The following is a 16,327-nucleotide window of genomic DNA, read 5'->3' on the forward strand; positions in this document are numbered from 1 at the left end:
CTATCTTGTCAGCGTTTCATTCAACTCCAGTTCTTCATCATCATGGATACACAAGATTATCAGAAAAAAATAGTTATTTTGTCAGTGAATGGATTTTCTCACCATGATTACTGAAAACATCTCATGTTCCTTCACATGACCCATTCAAACTCCTTAGACTCAGCAGCCTTCTGGGAACTGTTGCCTACAGGACAAAGCCAGAAGCCACTCCTCCAGTCTTTTACATGAAATGTTGTATTCAAGTTGGAAACAACTACAACAGCTGTAAGAGCTGGTCTCTAAGACTCCTGGTAAAGTCAGAATCTGACTCTAGAAATTGGGCTAAATTTTGTTGCAAAATATTATAAATTCTGTGAGTTTTTAAAAATTATTATTTTGATGGAGGCATTTATTTAGGGCAGGTGAACTGTCCACGACAATGAACTGTCAGAATAGAGAGTTTCATTTGCAGGAATGGAAGGAAGGAGTGATGAATTGAGTGACCAAACTTCAGTCAAGCATCTGCAGGGCATTTTCATGGTCTGTCTTCTAGGACACTGAATTTCATGAAAAGTTGTTGGGCCTTCTATATAGTGACTAAAGCAGAAAAGATAAATAACTAAGGAACTATTGCCCTCATTAATTCTGTTGCAGCCCCGAAGCAACAACACTACATTTTCTTTTCAACAACTTGGTTCTTACCTGTGTCAAAAAAAAAAGCCAATTCATTATTTTTGCCATAATCAAAATATCATTAAAATATGGGCTTAAACATCTCCATACTCTTCAGCAGAGAGAAAAGCTCCTTTACTCAGTTGTCAGTGTCGGAATCTGAATTCTAAAAGAAAATAGGAAACTTTTACCATGTGATACTACTGGCCAAATTTATGTGAGGAAAATGACAGGAAGGGAAGGTGTCAGGGGAGTAAAAGAAACTTTTAAAAGATGCATGGGAATGTCACTAGAAAGCGCAAGATAATGGAGAACTTGCTGAAAGCTGGGATAGAAAATATTAAACAACCCTCTGCCTGAGAAAAGGGAGGGGAGTGTAATGTGGCCTAATTTTGCAAAATGCTCTTAAGTTACAAATACGAAGGCAAGGGTCTTTGTGAGAGGTGTTGGCAAAGAGACAATCTTGAGGCAAAAGCAGATAGGACAGTTAAAACTGAGTTAGTGTTAAACCAGGTATTCCAGATCTCATATTTCCCTCCTTCTTGATGTCCTATAATTTCTCTTGTGAGAACATAAGACAACATATCACAGAGACATGAGGGTTTTTTTCTCTGAAGTCTTTACCTGCTGCTTCCAGAAAATTTTTCCTTAAATGAGATATAATCATCCATGGCAGTAATGAAAAAAGGAAAAAAGGAAAAAAGAAAAAAAGAAAAAAAGAAAAAAAAATCTGCATCTGAGAAGACACCATGTGATTAAAGGTTGACATTTTTACCTAGTATACAAGATTAGATTTTCCCTTTTTTAAACATTTATACATTCCCTCAAGAACAACTTGTACAGATTCATATGAGTTGGCATCATTCTGTCAGTTCTTAGTGTGGCAACAGATTCTGGAGACTGGACCTGAATATCCCCAGCAATAAAATAATTGAAAATGAGCACCACGTACAAGACAAAATTATGACTATTTTTTTTTCTGGGATCTGCTTGGAATAGTGCTATGAGATAAAGTCCTGGATAGAACAAGGGTCCAGAAGAGTTAGTTATTTTTCCAAGGTCATCTCCCCCAAGCTCAAGAATGATCTATCTCAACAACAGGAGGTTAAGCAAGATAGCAGGGGGCCTGTATGGACGAAAAAGGAGCTCTCAACAAAACTCAGTTATAATAAAGGAAGCACACAAGAGGTGAAAGAAGGGACAAGGAGACCTGGGACAAGGAGACACTCTGAGTATGCAGAGATGAGGTTAGGAAAGCCACAGGACATTCGGGGCTAAATCTGGCAAGGGACATGAAAAGGAACAAGGAAGGTTTCTATGGACAGTTCAGCAGCAAGAGGTAGAGAAGGGAAAATGTGGGGCACTTCTCAATGGGGCAGGAGACCTGATGTAGAGGACGTGGTAATGGCTGAGGTTATCAATGTGTTTTTCACCTTACTCTTTACTGTTCAGGGTGGCCTTCAGAAGTCCCAAGTCACTGAGAACAATGGGAAACTGGAGCAAGTAAGACATCCTCAGTGTAGGAGGAAAGACAGAGTATTCAGCAGTTCTGGCTGACAGGACAAGAGGCAAGGGGCACAAACTGAAATACAGGAAATTCCCCTTAAACATAAGAAAGCTTTTTTACTGTGTGTGTGTTCAAACACTGGAAGAGGTTGCCCAGACAGGTTGTGATGTCTCCATCTTGCAAATACTAAAAACCAGACTGGACACAGTCCTCAGCAACCTGCTTTGAGCACAGGGTTGGATGTGACGATCTCCAGGCATCCCTTCCAGCCTCATCCATATTGCTATTCTTTTTGTCCTTTCCTGCATACATTCACCATTTTCAAAGGACAAAGAATTAAATTGCAACAACAATATATCAGAGCTTTCAGAACGAATTTTTCCCCCTTTCTCTTTTAGCATTTCACTATCTATTTAGCTTTAATGTACACTAACAAAGCCTTGTCAACTTTCTTTCTGTAAATTAACAGAAGCAGCATTTTTATATATGTGCAGTATGATAGATGAACTTTTAAATCTAAGATACGTACTCACAGTATAGGTAACCCCTAATCCATATACATACTCAAGATAAAGAAATACCTCATTGCCCTATGAATAATGTGTGGTAGGCACCACCACAGCAGAACTCCTAAATGTAATCTTAGGAGTGTTTGCAACATTTGATGAATGAAGTTTCTTTCAGTACAGGCTTTAATTAAGGAAAGTGGTTACATACTTTAATTTAAGGCCTTTTTCTGAAGAGAAATCCTAGAAAATGATAACGAAAAGAAAGTAAAGAACATCCAGAGAGACCATCATACTATATCTCAAGTACCAACATAGCAGTCACATTTAAAATGCTCTAAATGGTTTGAAAATACTTTCTACCATTATGGAGATTGACACAGATGCATATTTAAGGACAGAAGAATGCCTAGGAGAATTTTATGTGGCAGTCTGAAGAATTTGGGTCATAGTTACCATCCCATAATCCTACAACATCGTATTTGTGTAGCTTTGGCAAGAAAATACCCTTAGAAAACAAACAAAAAAAAAAGATCTGGCCATTATTTCCTAAAAGTGGAACCATGAAAAACAGCAGACTCATTCAAATCTTTCATAAAACGATAAATGTTTAAGTATTGGACTATGACATTTCTTTGATTTGACCTTGACTAAATTGAAAGCACACAGAAAAATTTACAGCCAATGCTAGATGTGAGCAGTACTAATATCTGGCTAACTGCCTCTGCTGTGAAAGCTCTTTCTATTTCAGTAAAATGTTATGCACAAAAGCATTTTCTCGAAACTGATGCAGTGTTTTCAATACATTTTTACACTCAAGCTTAATTGCAAAAGCTTTTTCATAATAACAAATATTGTCCCAAGTAGAGACTATATTTAATAAATATGCTTATTATTTTCCTTAATGAAAGCAATGTTTAAAATTTGTGGGTAATCCCATTACACTGTACTTCAATTATACAGCCCAGCTCTCCTACCCTCCTGCTGATAGAAGAATTCCTCATCTTGGTTTCCAATTATATACATTAAGTTCTTCCAAAACTACCTTCATTATTACACACAGCATGTATGGCTCCATTAGAGAAAAAGGCATAATTGGGAAAGAGTAAAATGCATTTTCAAGCCTAAGATAATCATGAGAAAAGTTAAATATGTCAATTAAAATAATCTTCTCTCCACTCAACAAATATGACCTATTTGTACAAAGAAACACAGCAGGAGAGGTTCTGATCCTTGATAAACTATAAAATTCCTACTAAAGTAATTCTTATCAGAAAATTTGTGAAATAACCAAATTTTGACTTTAAATTCCTTCATAGTAGAAGCATGGCCAAAAAGGAGTGTTGGATGAATCCAGGGGAATGCTCCAAAACACAAACCATGTTTCCTATATATACCCCAAATTAAACCTAAGTATTTCAGGTCTTGGATTAAACTTGCTTCCTAAAAGCAGAAAAGGACAACTGATACAAGCAGACTGCTGACAGAAAATGTCTTGGAAAAGTATAAATTAAAAATGCTAAGTACAAGAAGTAAAATCTGCAGCCTCACTGCCAATTGTTCTTGGCAAAGAATTTCATCTCAACATCACGTGGCAACCAGATGAAGCTATGAAGTGCTGACTGTCATTACAGGGACTCAGTTCAGAGTTATAAGTGAAGACTCTCTCCATACAGCAAACCCAGAGCTGTTCACTCCAAACACCTCTAGAGAAAGCTGCAAACAGGAGGCACTCAGATCCTACAACTGCACAAGCCCAAACTTCAGGCCCTCAGGTTGCAGAAGGAAGAGCAAGATGTGAGGCATCTCTCCTTATTATCTGATTCTGATTGCTTCCTCTGCCCACTCTAGCTGACTTGGACATTACACTTGATCAGCCTTTTACACTTCAACCAATTTTTAAATGTAGAGTTTTCAATAGCTTACTAATTCCCATGTTTTCACGACACTTAATTGAGACAGTACAGCCACTCATGAAGAATTTTGCTGTGAAGAATTTTTCCCATCCCATCCTGCAATGACTTACCTAGCTCATTTGACTTGTGAACATTTCCTAACATGTTTATTGTTATTGTTCTACGGACATCAAAAATAGAAGCAATATTCTAGAGAGTACTACAATATTTTTTGCTATGCCACCATAAACTTACTTAATCCAAGTAGTTTAAGTAATTCTTTGCTTATGCCAAATTATTTCTTTATCTTACAAATTTCTGGCAATTTGCTGTATAAAATTTGTACTGATGATTTGATATGACAAGAGAAGTCACATTCGAGTACACTGCAGTTTAGAGAACATTTTCAGTTTTCACAGGGAAGCATTACTTGTCTTGGAAGTTCCAACCTCTTAATTTCTTTTACCATGATTTGTTTTTTTCTTATAACTTGGTGATTTTGTCAGAGAATTAGGATCACTGCCAAAGATGTTTACCTCAATTTTGTCTCCAGTTGTAAATTAGATTCCTCCTAAACAGTGAATTAGAATATTAATCAGTTAAAATCTAAATCTTCATTATCAATTTACTAGAAACAATACAGTACCCTGTAAAACATTTATGCAGCAGTAAACGGAGAACCACTTTGCAGAGATCATGACATGCTTAATTTACTACACAACTAAATATTTAATTACAAATGGTATTAAAGCTCAAGATATTCTCTTGAAACTAAACAATATTTTAAACACTAAGAGTCTTATTGTGGGCAGTAGTGGTAAAATTCTAAAACAAATGGTAGCAAACTTGCTCCTTTTTGTGGGGTTCGCCCTTACCAGTTAAGTGAAGAATCATGTCTTTAGTTATCCACTCTGCAATTTACTGATAGGTCTGTTGTCTCCCATAGTTTCAACATAAATGATTTTTAAATGCCATATTAAATTAGTTGAAAACACGATGCACTTTGAGGCACTATGTTTGCAATGCAGTCTTGCTTCAATGCTTTCTTTGCTAACAGTAACTTCTCTAATCAGAGTCATGGTATTTTAACTTTCTTGTGAATATCTAGCAATTCTTTATTTCATATTCAGTGCTCAAAACATTCCAGGTACAATTTTTAAAATTCATTTGCATTTATACATCCAGACTTACAAGAAAAATATATCCAGATATAAAAGAAAATTGTTTACATTTCCACTTTAGGAAATTGCACACAGACCTTTTGCAAAGCCATCTCAAGATACATCCCCTTCAGTGTTGAACCCAAACCACAAATGATGGCATGCATAAAGCTAAGGTGAGCATTCATTAAATGTAGCAAATTGATTCAGAACTTGTTAATTGTGTAGCAAAATGGTGAACGAGTAATTCTCTCATTTTTTTTCTTTTTTTTTAAACTATTCCTTCCTATTGTCTCCCTAACTCAGGTAACTTGGCTCTCAGAAGAGGAACGCAAGGATGTTTCTTACCCTTATTAACTGTGATGAATGCAAAGAATGGAGAGAGTAAGGCAAGATAGGGTGGAGGAAATTAAGAACAATAATTCAGGAGAAGGGCCCAACCAACAGACTATTACCCCAAACAAAGCAATCATCAGGCTGTAAGTGTAGTCCTGAAAACAAAGGGTAGCAACAGGATCACTTGCACCTAGTCTTGAAAATCTATTTTAGAATATCAAATTGATACTTAACCATCAAGCTGTTTTTATTAACAGTATAGAATATCCTGACCTTTTGCTGCCTCATAAGAATACATGACAGTCTTTTAAAAAATAATTCACCTAAAATCTTAAAAAAAGTTATTAGCTAAGAAAAACATAGCTACATATACACAATTCATCAGCTAACAGGAAAAGAATATTATACTTAGAGTATAAATACAAAAGATTTTCTACATCTTCCTTATTTCATAGATTTATAAAATTGGGTACTATAGCTATTCAAGCCTCTAAACAGAAGAAAAGTATACACTTGGTAGCATGCCTCTCATTACACTGCAGCATCCTATGATACTGCTTTGTTTCCCAAAGGAACTTGTAAGGTAAACTTTTTAAAACTAAGGTTAGTGATATCACTGGCATTATTCAATCCATGTTTAAACATCCAAGTCTAAACATCACTGCATGAAATATGGAAGAACTTAATGGAAGACAGGATTAAATTGAAAAAATCTTAGTCTAGGATTGAAATGAAGTTTTCATGCAAAGTTTGTTCTTGCAATCCAAATCCAATTTAATAATTACAAAGTTTTTGCAGTGTTGAGCTTCACAAAAGGCATGTGATAGCCCTGGAGGAGTTAATACTGGCAAAGATCAATTAATTGGTTAACTAATAGGACAGCTGAACATAAGGAGGCAGTCAGCATATTGCTGGTATCATCACTGGTCATCTCAGAAGAGCTGAGTTGTGCCAGATATGTACCTGCACATAATTTCTCTGCATCTAAACAATGTCTTTTCTGAACAGATTTGCAAAGATGAGGAGGTGGGAGCAATGGAAATGTGAACCTTGTTTTCGGAGGCATATGTAAGCTACTGTGAAGAAGAGAGCTGTAGACTCCAGAACAGTTTGTGAATGCTTCACATGGTAGTGGGGCCTCCTTGCTGGTGATGAAACCTCTCAGACTGCATGTACTAGCTAATTCCTTGATTCTTTCCAATTGCTCATCTGAAGCTGTTACCATATATTACAGTTATAACCAAGCCTGCCCTGAGAGACACCAACATTTTAACTAGTGTGTGCAGAGACATTAATTTTCACCATAAAAAAGTGGGCCTCATTTAAAATAAACTTTCTTGAGAATCATGTAACATGACAATTATCCAAATTTTACTAAAGCTGTTTACACACATGTCTTTGGCAGGGTGCCTTCCAGTCAGAGCAAGTTACATATGTACCAGCTGTAATGGCCCATATCAGATATTAAAAACATGTAAAGAATAATTTAATAATCCACCTTAGGAACTAGTGTGAGAATTTTCATCTTAGTTTCCTCCAGAGGCTCTAATGCCAAAGGACAGATTGTTTCTTGTCAGTGTTTCAAACTGATCTCTATTTGCAAACACAGCAAGTGATGCCAAATGCAGTTCAGAATGCAAATCAAACAACTATTTTATTATGCACTATTTTGACTTGCATATACAGGACAGAGACAAGTAATGACAAAAAAAAAATCATGCTTGCACATCACACAAACCATTTTCATAATATACTTGCACACTGTATATAAATGCAAAGAAGCAAAACTATGCCAATAAAATAATGAGTGCCTTATGAGTTAAAAATCATATTCAAAATGCTACACACTGGGATTTAGCAGAACATAGTATACAATGTAGACCAAAATATAAATACAGTAGCTATACTACTTTCTCTCTTTAAAAAACGAAAAGAAAAAAATGGAAAAGATAAATTATTTTTTGAATGAAGACAGGAAAAAGGAATGAGAGAAGTTTTTCTTTGAAAATGCAGGGTTTCTTGTAACCAATGATATTAAACCCACTTATTAATCAGGTCCAATCTGATTCCATTTGAGTCACAGCATGAGCACTCAGAGCAACAATTAATGCAACTGTCACTGTGGTAGTCGTCAGAATGTTCCTGTCCATCTCGGTTTTGTTTTGAAGCAAAGAAAATGAAAATTAACTGGAAAAGTTACTTAACCTGTTTCTAAGATGATCACAAGACTGGCTAAATCAGGAAAGGAAAAACTGTTTTAAGAGACATGCTACAGACACCTATGGGTCAGAAATGCAAGGCCCTGTGGTACCTGGCAGGCAAGTCACACATGTCAGAATAATGCATGGAGGGAGAGGCATCACCAATGTACAGCAGCCAGCTAACATTAGAGTCCTCTTAGATTAAACTGGAGAGGAAGAGAGAAGGTACTCTCTTCTTTGCAAGAGCTCACCTATATGTGGTTAACAGATATTTCTTTAACTAAAACTAACCAACCAAACAAAACCAACCACCTAATTCAACCAGAAGTGCCCCTTATGGCTCATTAGTTACTACAGGTATCTTTGGGGCCTGTGCAGGTGCAATGGGTGAACAAAACAAGAGCAAAATCCTTCACAGATTAAGAAAAAAATCAATTTGATATTAAGAATTTTAAAGGATTAACTTCAGGAGTTTACTGCTGATCAATATCTTATTTTAAAACACCACTCTTGCATTTTTTTCAAGGTTCATTGAATTTATTCATTATTACTACTATGGTAATTGTGAGGTGGCAGTGAGTTAAAATTAATCTACTTAGGCAGCTTATCCCTCCTGATATATATTAATAGTATTGCATATGGGATTATAACCAACTGCAAAAAAACAAAAAGAAAAAAATACTTGAGTAGCTATATGTTTCTGGATTAAATCACAATATAAGAAAATATCTTAGAATTCCAACTGAGCTGTGCTAAAGCAAAAGACACAGTGAGCTCTGGATACAGGAACACTTGCATATTTTTTTTCACACAGTTATATGTGAAAAGATATGATCTCTCTGTAAAACTGTAAAATAGAGCACTTAGAAAGCCCATTTGAAAAGATTCCTCCAGGTGTCTGTTTGAACTCCAGCATCTGTTCAAACAGATAATTCAGAAATAAGTGACTCACTTTTGTCATCCCATTGAACCTGGTCAATGAGGGCCCTCCACTGCCCAAATACAAATAAAACTATGCAATGCCCTTCAGCTACGTGAGATGTTCCTTAGAGAAGCAGTCATTTCACCTTAAGCCAAGGCAATAACTAGACCTGCAAGCTTTATCACTTCATCACAGCCCCAGTGGACTGGAAATAATTTGGTAAACTCTGGTTTGAAAGAGAGTACTTATTTAGAAATCTGAGGTATACATACAAATAGTGAGAGAGTTTCTCTTTGGAATTATATATATATATGCGCAAAAATAATGTAAGGGCAAATTTATCTGGTATTATATTTTATCATTTCTTAATCACAGTTTCTATTCTATGTTGTGAGTAAATTACTGTTTCAAGTGAACTTCATATCTCCTTCAAGTTAGATTACTGGGTAGCTACTTGTAAACAAAGTAAAAATGAAACAAGAATATGTAGCCTAGAACAGCCCACTCTACAATTAGCTGTGCTAAAATACAGATATGAGAATAATCTAGATATCAAGTGTCATCTTGATAGAAGAGTTAATTGTTATTGCCAGGACACATTTGTAAAAGATATTAAATATGCATGCATTTATAGACTTTTTTTTTGTTAAACATGCCAGTTTTGTTAACCTCTTAAGGCAAATTTTCCTGGGGTTTTTTTTTGCAAATATTTCATTGTAGGTTGACAGTCTGCCAAGGGTACTCAATTTATCCAAAACAACTCAAAGCCAGGCACACAGAATGGAAAACTGTTTGCTGGTTTTTGTTATACTTATCTAGTCTGCACCACAGTACTTTTAAAACTACTCACTGAGAATTATATTGTTCAATTTGTGAATGTGACTTATGGGTAATCTTTATTTTTATTTACAATTGATAGTCCAGAAACCACATTCTACTTGTATCGTTACACATACACCTGTTTTTAAAGTTAAATTGCTTCTGTCTTGAATCATTAAACTAATAAATGAGTCAGATTGGAATAATAAATTAAACCTTATGGGTAAATTTTACATATTTTCAAATACATGACATCAGTTCTTCAAACTGGTAACACCATAAGAGTAGTTTGGTTTCTGAAAGCTAGAAAAAGAATTCTAACAATGTTATTCAGTTACAGAATAGTGAAATTCCACTGATTTAGACACTTGACATGGGCCTTGTTGTTTTCTCCCCCAAAATAATCTGCAATCTACCTCCTTTTAAAGTGTTGTCTTCAGATGTAAAAACTCACCAACATGACTAATTCTACAGTACTTATAATTTGGGTCTCATGGTCAAAATATGTTCCATGTCTGAACAAGCACAAAACACCACTGCTGAACTTCCCCTTTGAAACTAAATGATATAGTGACTTTGGCAAGTTTTTCCCCACTTTTGATACTGACCCTTAAAAGTCAAATTCTATCAATACAGTGAAGTATCATCAGAAGCTTTTTTCACACTTCTTTAGCTCTCTCAGACCAACATGATTAATTGCTCAGTTACTTCTCTGTACCTCTTCCAATCATTTAGAGTACTTATTTCTATAGCATAACCACATGTAGTTAACATCTCTTGATTTCTGCTTGATTGTGGTTTAATGAGAAAAATTCAAGACATCAATCTTTGCCTTAAGTTATTTAAGTTCCAATGTTCAAATTATAACATTTACTCTCATAACAATAATCCTTTCATGTGCAAACTCAAAGCAGTTTAATAACTTTAATAAAAAAGGTAAGAGCACAGCGGACTTGAAAGGAGTTTAGTTGTTTTCAGGCAATATTAGTGGCAGCATTCCCTGTACACTAAATATCTCACTAGTTGAGGGCAAGAGCAACACTAGCAGTCAAGCAAAGACAACCAGACTGAGATAGAATTTGTAGATAAAAAGTGCAATATATACTGGAAAGAATTTATCATATATCCTAATTATAACAATAAAGTATAAGAGACATGTTTAAGATTTCCATGGCAAAATGAGAACATTAAGAGCAACTAATAGGCATTATCCTATTTTACTTGCAGTTTTAGCCAGGACTGGTTCGAAAAAAATAGTTCAACTTTCTAAAATTTAAGGTTTTTCAAAATATTTTGCTCCAGTTCTGAATTAAAATAAGGCTTTAAAATATATAATAAAAATATGACTCAAATAAAAATAATGGTGCACATTAATCAACTTCAAAGAACCATTAGGACATGTTTAAAACACCTATGGCTGCCTGTCATCCTGTTCCTCCGTGATGTTTTCTTTACTCTCCAGATGAAATTCATGTCTGCTTTCTAGAAGCCTAATATCTAACAGGAAGTCATAGAATCCTAGAATGCCTCAAGTCGGAAGGGACCTTAAAGGTCATTGCACTCCAAACCCCCTGCCATGGGCAGAGACACTTTCCATTCTACCAGGCTGCCCAGAGATCCATCCCACCTGCCCTTGAAGCTCTTAGGTTGTATGTGGGTGTGAAAGAGATAGTGCCGAGTCCAACTCACCTAGCCACAACCTCCATGGAGATGTCAGGCTAGAGGTGAAGCAAGAACTGGAATGGCAGGGCAGGAGCAATAGCGTTGCGCTCAACAGTAAGCACTGGTCAAGGAAAGCAGAAAACAAGCCCAGGAGCTACTACAGATCTTAGTGAAAAAATACCACCCCCTGCCTTTGGTCTCCCAACGCTTCGCCAGTTACTACCACCCTTTACCCTTTCCCTTTCCACAAGGCTTCAGATCCCTTATCCTGCACAGGCCACATCTTGGCTCCTTAGAGCCCTAAGTCCTTGGCTGCAATGCTGCAGTCACAAAGTATCAAGAGCAAGCAGGTCCCACTCGTTTTGGGGCAGTTTGTATGCTGGCTCTCCCAGAACAGATTGCCATATTCAGATGACAGTCAGATGAGGAGATGAGGAACTGGAAGGTACAATGAGATGGAAGGGATGGGGAAGAAAACTCCAGCTTTGGAAAAGATGGGGAGCTCTGGAGACACTGGGGGCCAAGCCCACTCATCACTGCAATCAGACATCCTCATGCAGGTGCAGAGCATGCACAGAGAAGCACCACGCGGTCACATTAATGCCTCCTTAGCTCTTCCCACCAAGGACTGTCCCAGTCACCACAGAACCATAGAATGGTTTGGGTTGGAAAGGAACTTAAAGATCATTTAATTCCAGCCCCACCCCCACCATGGCCAGGGACACCTTCCTTCCTCTTGCCTTTGTGTGCACCTCCTGACACTGCATGCTTTGTTTTTCACCTTGGAAACTCTGCTTGCCTAAATAGACACCTGGGAGATCCAAGTTCAAGTCCTCTCTCTGATCAGTTCAGACCCAAAGTTCTGACATTTTAAGGAGCTGCACTGTCTGATTCTGCATATGTATGCATGTACACATTGGTCAATGTTATGACCCTCTTCTGTCATGTAAACCTCCACTTTTCCTCCTCATTCTAAGAAAACAAATAGGCTTATGCAAAATTTCTACTTCTTAGAAACACCCCTTAACAAAATTCCTGCTTTGCACTCATTCAAAGATGTAAAGCATAATAGAAAAATCTCTTATGGAGGTATAGTCGTCTAATCCCAACTATTCAGATCTTAACTTCAAGAAAATCTTTTTGCACATGTATGCTTTTAAAAATTATTGCTGTATGTTACTACTTCCAAAAGCACATTAAGAAAACAATGTTTGACTCAAATCATGCACATTGGGAAAGAAAGCTAATTATTCTTTAAAAAAAAAAAGGAAGAAGTAAGGTAAAACTGCTTAATAATTTGATTATGCAACCATTATATGAAAAAAGGAAGACTAAAACAAGACATGCAGTTAAATGTTATTTTTAATTATGTTTTGATAGACTTATTTTCTACCTGTGTTCTCCTGTTACCAAGGTATTGTACTAAAGATGTCAGTGTTGATCAGCTTCTGATCATCATTGGCACTTATTGAAGTAGCATTCTGCTAAGAATGTGACTTTCTGCCTTTGCTGGAAAACACCATTGATTTCAGGAAAAAAAAAATCAAAGTGAGCCCTGATTGTGGGTTAAACATTCAAGAAAGATATTTTATTTTTGATATAATAAATAAACATTTTACATGGTATTTCTTGCATACTTTGTCTTCTACCAAAATAAAATTCCCATGCAAATATGCTATTAGCATGCTCACACAATGTTCAAAAGAATCTTTTTTCTAAAAACTATGAGGCATGATTTGAAAGCTTAAATAGCATGGATCTGAGTTGTCTTGGTCATTTTTAAAGTCCTATAGAGCTGAAAAAGTAGCATTATAATATATTTCTAAAGAAATATTTCAAATACCTTAAAACAAGGAAGAAGAGAAACATTTTTAAAAATCATGCTTTTAGTTTGTGTTACAAGACTCCATATAGAAGAAAATATTTTCTTAGTGAATACTCTGGCACTGCTTTATGAAATTTTACAAGGTTATTGAAATAATCTTTGACCATTCACACTTTGAGCAATGCAATCTGTTTTTAAAGCTGCTGAGTGAGCTCCACTGTGTCAGGAGTGGAATGTGTCCACTCATCCTGCCTCTGTCATCTTGGAGGAAGCCAGAGAGCAAATATTCCTCTGGAGGGAGCCTCTCAGGACCAAGGAAGATTCAGGCTGCAACTTTTTTTCTTCCCATAGCAACATGCAAACAGCAGGAGAGTTTATAAGATCCCCTCTTGATGGAAATATGATTAATGACAAAGAAAGTTTGACATTCCCATCTGCATTTCTATTTCCCCTTATATATTATGTGAAATATTTAAAACACTATTATTTAAATAACTTCCTAATGACTTGCATATTTAAATTTCAAAAATATCACACAGCACTTTTTAAACCACTGGGAATATTTTAAAGAAAAAATAAATCTGTCCCCATTCTCTTCTCTGCACCTACAAATAAAATATATTTTCGATAATAATTTTCTGTAGGGGAAGAGCTTTTCCAGTTACAGAGGAATTCAGGCAATGGATAGTTACTTAGTGGATTGGTGGCTATATTACAAAGCATAAAACATATCAAAGAAATAATAAAGCAACCCATTTAGAAAGTCTTTGACTACATCAAAGACATTAAGAAAAGAGGAAGCCATCATTACCAGACTAATGAGGTAACTTTATAACATTACACTGAAGTTTTTTCCCCCTCAATCTAAAGCGGAGCTTATAAAAGAGGAATTAGTCCCATTTTGAAAATGATTGGTATATTAACGTAGACAGAAGTGAAATGCAGGTCTACTAACTAAATGCTTTCTATACGTAGAACAAAGGGCAATTGCCTTGACATCCCCTAATTGTCATTACTGCAAATTCTAAAACTATTTAAGTTCTCCTTATGGAGTAAGAAGGCAGAAGAATCTTACCTACAAGGACTTCCAGAAAACAGCTGGTTAAACACAGTTCAATTTTATGAGATGAAAAATACTGAAAGATAGTACTGACCATTTTTACATACTTACATCTTTTAAAATAAAATGGGTGCATGCTGAAGCACAGTTTCAACAAGTACCATGAAACAAAATTCTCAAATATTATAAATGCTAAACATGTTATTGCATCCTCATTGGTCTCACAGTAGAAAAATATTTGCAAGAAGCAAACAACCAACGGTTGTTTAAGAGTGTAATATGGTACTAGAAAAAAATAATGCAGCACAGCAACAAGTTCACTGAAGTGCTCCTTTAACACACAACATACCAGATGTACAGCTGTTTATCTTGAGGATAAAAAAACCCCAACAACCAAACAAGCAAACAAAAGAGGGCATAAAGACTTTTGAAAGGATCTTCTCCTCGGTATTTAATAATATGCAAAGTATTGAAGGACTTGCATGAAATCAGGAATAGCACTATGTCATTTTTCATGGTATTTAAAAAAGCTAAGCAGACACACGACAGGATGCCAGCAGGCAGCTTGCATGAGACATAAGGCTTTATATTCCCACTAGGAACGTACCTTCTCTGCTTTTGCTTTCCTGGCGTTATGCACAAACCTGCGTCCCAGCTTCTTGGCATACCAGATAGAGGCAAACATTGTAGTGATGAAGATTTCAGTCTGAATATGCAGCACACAAGAAAAAAAAAACAACCAAAAAAAATCCCCCAAACCAAAACCAAAACAGAAGAACTTCCCCCACAACTGAGATAGAGATCTAATGCTGGTTAAGGTCTCAGCTATGCTGTTGCTTTGTCAGGTCCTGTCATGCTGCCTTCTGAAAAAAAACCCCAACAAACCACCCAGTGTGGCCAGTCTGCAGGTGTATTTACATACTGCCAGCAGGAAGTCCAGGGTGAGGCATCTTTGCATCCAGCTCACATCCAGTCTGCTAAGTGGCTGTCTGCAGTTCTTTAGCACTGTCACCACAAACTACATATGTGTCAGTATGAGGGGAAGCTGCAGTAAACTACTGTAGCAGACAGCTCACCTCCTCTTCTCCTGTTCTGAAATTTAACTCCTTGGTTCTCTTCGATGTGCCAGCATGCAACAGAAACAGCAGCAGTTCAAATCTGAGATACACAGCACTGCAGGAAAGCAAAGGGGTACAGAACTGCCAAAAATAGAAATGTGTATTAACTATTAAGGTGAAGGAACAGGTGTTTTTGATGCATTTCTGTGAAATTAAGATATTAAAGAAAAATTGATTTTACTTTGTTCTTGTGGTTTGGGATCTATTCAGAGATATTTTTGCTACCTAGTTTCAGTTTGCACAGACAGGAATCATAGCTGCTCACTTTACTTGCTGATGTCATACATGCTTTGCTGAAGGATTTAAGAGTCGATCAAGGGCTTCTGTTTTTTTTTGATAATGGCTTCATGAAATAGAAACCTGGTAGTTTTTTTTTCCAAATCTCAAACTTCTGTCCTACCTAAGCATGCTTTTCCCTCTTTCTTGAACTGGAAGCTATTCTGCATTAGGAGTTGAGAAGTGCTTTGAATACCTATTTTTGCAGAATAAAAAGCAATGAACTGTTTTCCTTTTGTCACATACTTCAGCTTTAACTGCTGCACTTCTTTTCAATTATAATCACTAAGCAATAAGCAGAATCATACTCTTTTGGCTCTAGACATATAAGAACCAGATGTTCCCCCAGTCAGATGCAGTATCAAAGCCGTAAACTTCTGGGGTTTATA

At 36.3% G+C, this 16,327-nt stretch overlaps 1 protein-coding gene across 17 annotated transcripts in view; it reads right to left on the reverse strand.

Annotated features, from left to right (window-relative positions):
* The window catches only part of DLG2 (discs large MAGUK scaffold protein 2), a 1,023,852-nt gene that overhangs the window by 495,282 nt on the left and 512,243 nt on the right, over positions 1–16,327 (reverse strand). For 2 of the 17 annotated variants that reach the window (XM_071556533.1, XM_071556524.1), the window contains exon 1: positions 15,152–15,552. The exons of the other annotated variants lie outside the window; for them this stretch is intronic. In XM_071556533.1, coding sequence (XP_071412634.1) covers positions 15,152–15,229 — 78 coding nt within the window. In that variant the 5' untranslated portion in view covers positions 15,230–15,552. Of the gene's footprint in view, positions 1–15,151; positions 15,553–16,327 lie in introns of those variants that run through there. 17 annotated transcript variants of the gene reach the window in all.

Source organism: Pithys albifrons, chromosome 1 (assembly GCF_047495875.1).
Source record: "Pithys albifrons albifrons isolate INPA30051 chromosome 1, PitAlb_v1, whole genome shotgun sequence".
In the NCBI taxonomy this organism is placed as follows: domain Eukaryota; kingdom Metazoa; phylum Chordata; class Aves; order Passeriformes; family Thamnophilidae; genus Pithys; species Pithys albifrons.